Source organism: Oryzias melastigma, unplaced genomic scaffold (genome assembly GCF_002922805.2).
Source record: "Oryzias melastigma strain HK-1 unplaced genomic scaffold, ASM292280v2 sc00573, whole genome shotgun sequence".
Lineage (NCBI taxonomy): Eukaryota > Metazoa > Chordata > Actinopteri > Beloniformes > Adrianichthyidae > Oryzias > Oryzias melastigma.
Genome location: NW_023417165.1, coordinates 16,813 through 20,849, shown reverse-complemented (window position 1 = coordinate 20,849; position 4,037 = coordinate 16,813). Strand labels below are relative to the sequence as shown.

Genomic DNA, 4,037 nt, shown 5'->3' with positions numbered 1-4,037 from the left:
CCAAAAACTCAATTTATTAAGGAATTTACACATTTTAAATCAGAAATCCTAGAGTGTAATTTCCTGGGTTCTTTTCTCCCATCCAGTCTCTCATAGTTGAAGAGTTAGCTGCGTATTGTGAAAATTACCGTACAAGTCTCTCCTTTCATAAGAAGGTGAAATTTGTGCACATGGCTGACTACCTTTTTGCCCTGCTGTATTCTTTGTATCCTTGCACTACTTGCACAAGAGGATAAAGCATAAGAAAGAAACTCCAGTCCAGTCTGTAAAATGAGCTGTTTATTAAATCAGCTTAAACGGATCCACATCACCATGCTCGCTCTTGGGGGGGAAAAAAATGCAGAGGTTTTGTTAGTTCACTACAACAGAGTATTAGGGCCACTGTGTATATATATATATAAAAAAATGTAAATTACGACTTTAAATCTCGTAAATTTACGTGAAAAAAGTCATAACTGCTACATTACGAGAATAAAGTCGTATATTTATGACTTTAAAAGTCATAGGCTAAATTTACGACTTTTAAACTCGTAAATTACTGAGAAAATAACCAAAGTTGTCTGTTTATCGGAGCTGTGCTCGAAGATGAAAGACGTGGAGTATCTTGGGAAGATTTATTTCCAGACATCAAGGAATTTCTGAACCTTTTGGCGATTCAAAATCAAATTATTTCCGGGTTTGTGTCGGTAGTGCGGAATTTCATATCTAAAATAAAGAGCTCAGAGATGCATGTTCATCAGCACCGTCAAATTATTTTGCCATTCATTTCCCAGAAGCCGTTTCGCCACCTTACGTCAGGTCTCTATCATGCGCAGAAACCAGAAACCAAAGCAGAATGTAAACAGAGCTCCGGATGCCTCCTTCTCCAAATGAAACGTCCCGTCTCAACACAAAACAACACCCTGCAAGCCACCATCAACGAATGAAACATTAATAAGCTCTAAATCAAAAAAGAAACTTCCAAACCTTTGAAATATTTTAAACATTCAGTTTACCTGATGAAATCCAAGATGCTTTTCACAGTTTGGTCGGTCTGCTTCAGCTAGGCTTCCCTCGACTTCAATAAATTTACGAGAAAAAAGTTGTACATTTACGAAATTAAAAGTAATAAATTTACGAGACTTAAAGTCGTAATTTAACGANCTGTCATAGCTCTGCTACATTCAGATGTTTGCTAACTTCATCCCTAATATAACTAAAGCAGTTATCGCCTCACATGGATCAAGAAAGGGTTGCAAGGAATGTCCTAACAATTTGGGTTCCACTCATGGAGACAGAATACTCACGAAATCAATCTCATTCAGAGAAATGTATAATCTTTCCAGTGAATCAACTTTAAGGTAAAACTGCAAAGTTCAGAAACTGAAACCTGTTCTCTCCTTAAGATCAGAGTCCCTGCATGACTTTAGATGATCAAATATAGATGTTTTTAATAGTTTCTTTAGAAATACAAGAGAGATATATCAAATTTTCTTTATCAGAATATATTTCTGGAATAGCATCCTTTAAATGTGTCTTTCCTTTGTATTACTAAACAATTTTTCAAGGTCTGGTTTTGAAGAAAGGTTTGTACTTAGTTGCTTAATGTTAGCCAATGTCGTGTGGAGTAAGTGTTAACAACTGATATTTTGTTGACTAAAATTGACAAACAGGAAACTAATAAATTAAAAAAGGCCAAAATGTAACATTTATTATTTTTTTCATTTCAATGTAGGTTTTACAAAATGTTTATTTTCTGGTGAAGCCAAATCCTAATCAGACTAAATAAAGCTTGCCGTTTATCCAGTGAAGCTGTTTACAACTTTAAATCATAAAACAAGATGCGTGTACTGAAATTACCTCTTTCCTGACCGACATTGTGTCTTTTCCATTTGTTTGCTACAGATTTGATTTCATCATCTTGCATTCTAAAACAGGTTGGTTTTAGTGATAATATCTGTAAGATAGGTGTGGGGCGTGGTTGAGCAGCACCTTTGAGGAAATGTGTCACTGGTATGCAAGAGAAGCTCAGGTATAAAACGGAGGACCTCCTTGGTGTGGAACAGTGTACTCATCAGTACATTGTTTCTGCGTGAAAGCCATTGTCCAGGTCAGTATTTATTTTGTGTTTTCTTCCTAAGTTAGTAGTTTCTATGTCTAAAGCAAATTTGTGTTCAGAAAAAGTTTGTCTTGTTGCAGTTGTCTACAGTTTTGAAGGTTGGTTTGCTTGAAAACACTCTTCTTTTATTACTTCAAACTTACTTCAAGCTGAATATGAATGTTTCTGCATCACTAAATTTGCAGTACTGCATTTTTCTTTGTCTTTCAAAGAACAGTCTCAAAATAAGCAAAGAGTTAAAAAAAATAGTATGAAAACCAATTAGGTTTGGAACTTGCAGTGCTCTTCAATGAAATGTCTGTTTACTCACACCATTTTAAAGGTGACTTTTTTAACTTGCCCTATCAAGCAGCTTAGGGCCTCTTGTGTTGGACAGATTTTACTTTTAAATTAGGGGGTTCTAAATCTTCAAATATATTTGTACAATCACCTTTTGCAGCAACATAACGTAAAATTATGCATTGTGATGGTATTTTTTACCATCATCCTTGTGACAAAATAATACAACTGACATGTACAGTATGAGAAAAATTGAGCACTCTGAATGCAATGGAATAGTTTATTTCAAAGATCAGTTCAAAAGACTGGCTCTTTTTATATTTATGTAATTTTGAGAAGACAGCCTATTAGTTTAACACTGGAAATAGATACAGGGAGGATTGATGGGCTGAAATCTGGATCAGAATAATTCGAATTCTGATTTCTCACCAATAGTTTGAATTTGTTTTGTAGAGTTTTGATTATTTGTAAAATATCTATTATAGCTTCATTTGACGTGTGTTTGTAATGTAGTATCATGTCAGGAGTAGTTAAAACAAGTGTATTTTACTATTTAATTAAGAAAATAAGCATAAATGTCATGATGTAACTAAAACTCATTATTGATACAAGAAAAAGAAAACAACAAATGATTCTACTTTGAAGCTGCATACAAAAACCTTTGGTGGAACATTTCAGCAAAACACTCAAGCTCATGATGACAACTGCAGAATAATGACTGAGTGTAGCTGCCATGCTGTGATATTTGCATCTGAAATGAGAAGGATGAGCTTGTTTGAACACTTGTGAGAAAGTATAAAACTCAGGGTAGGGAGCCAAAAAGGATGAAATAAATACCAGTTTGATGAAAATGACCAGAAGTCATTTCTATCATTTGCGTTAATGAGCCGTTCAAAAGATTCTTCTCCTTATTTATTTTCCCTCCTTTTTTTTAGGATCCTGGTTTTTGAGGAACGTTTTCTCTTTCTCGCACATTGTGGGTCTGTCTGTCATATGCCTGTGTTAATCCAGTCGCACTGAACCATTTTAAATGATTCAGGGATGGGGTCCAGCAGACGTTAACGTTTCCAAAGTATAACAAAAAATATATACATATTTATATAGATACCATGGCGTTGAAAATAAAAATATTTGTGATTATATATTGGCTAATGACATGACTTTCCTGTTTTATCATTTCATTGTCATTACGGGCCTCTGTGGACCCCCCTCTCAGTCTGGGCACTAACTTTCCCTCCTAAAAGTCACCACAGTTTTAAGGAAGTTTCTAACCAAACCTAACTGATCTTCTCTGTTTATCATCCATCTCCAGCCGTGAGGTTTCAGTCTCTCAGCCATGTCTTCCTCTGTTGCCCCGTTCAAAAATCAACATTATGCTCACCTGAAAAGGGACTGCATCAAGAACAAGAAGCTGTTTGAAGATCCAGAGTTCCCCGCAAACGATTCATCTGTGTTCTATAAAGAAAAACCTTGTGGTATCGTGGAGTGGAAGCGACCAGGGGTGAGTGCCAGTAAGAAAATATGGTATTAGGCAGGATGACCAATTGCCATTTTACTTATTTGGTGACATATTACCGGCTGGATTATGCTGTGAATTCTATACATTTTTTGCAAACTATTATTCAAAGTATGATGTATGTATTAATGAATGTAATCATTA

General features: G+C 35.3%; 1 protein-coding gene across 1 annotated transcript in view; it reads left to right on the top strand.

The window, feature by feature from the left end:
- The first annotated feature begins 3,176 nt into the window (after positions 1-3,176).
- Positions 3,177-4,037, top strand: part of LOC112142124 (calpain-5) — a 4,169-nt gene continuing 3,308 nt past the window's right edge. Inside the window, exon 1 of the mRNA XM_036211109.1 lies at positions 3,177-3,905. Within this exon, the coding sequence (XP_036067002.1) occupies positions 3,714-3,905 (192 nt within the window). The 5' untranslated portion in view covers positions 3,177-3,713. The remainder of the gene's footprint in view (positions 3,906-4,037) is intronic.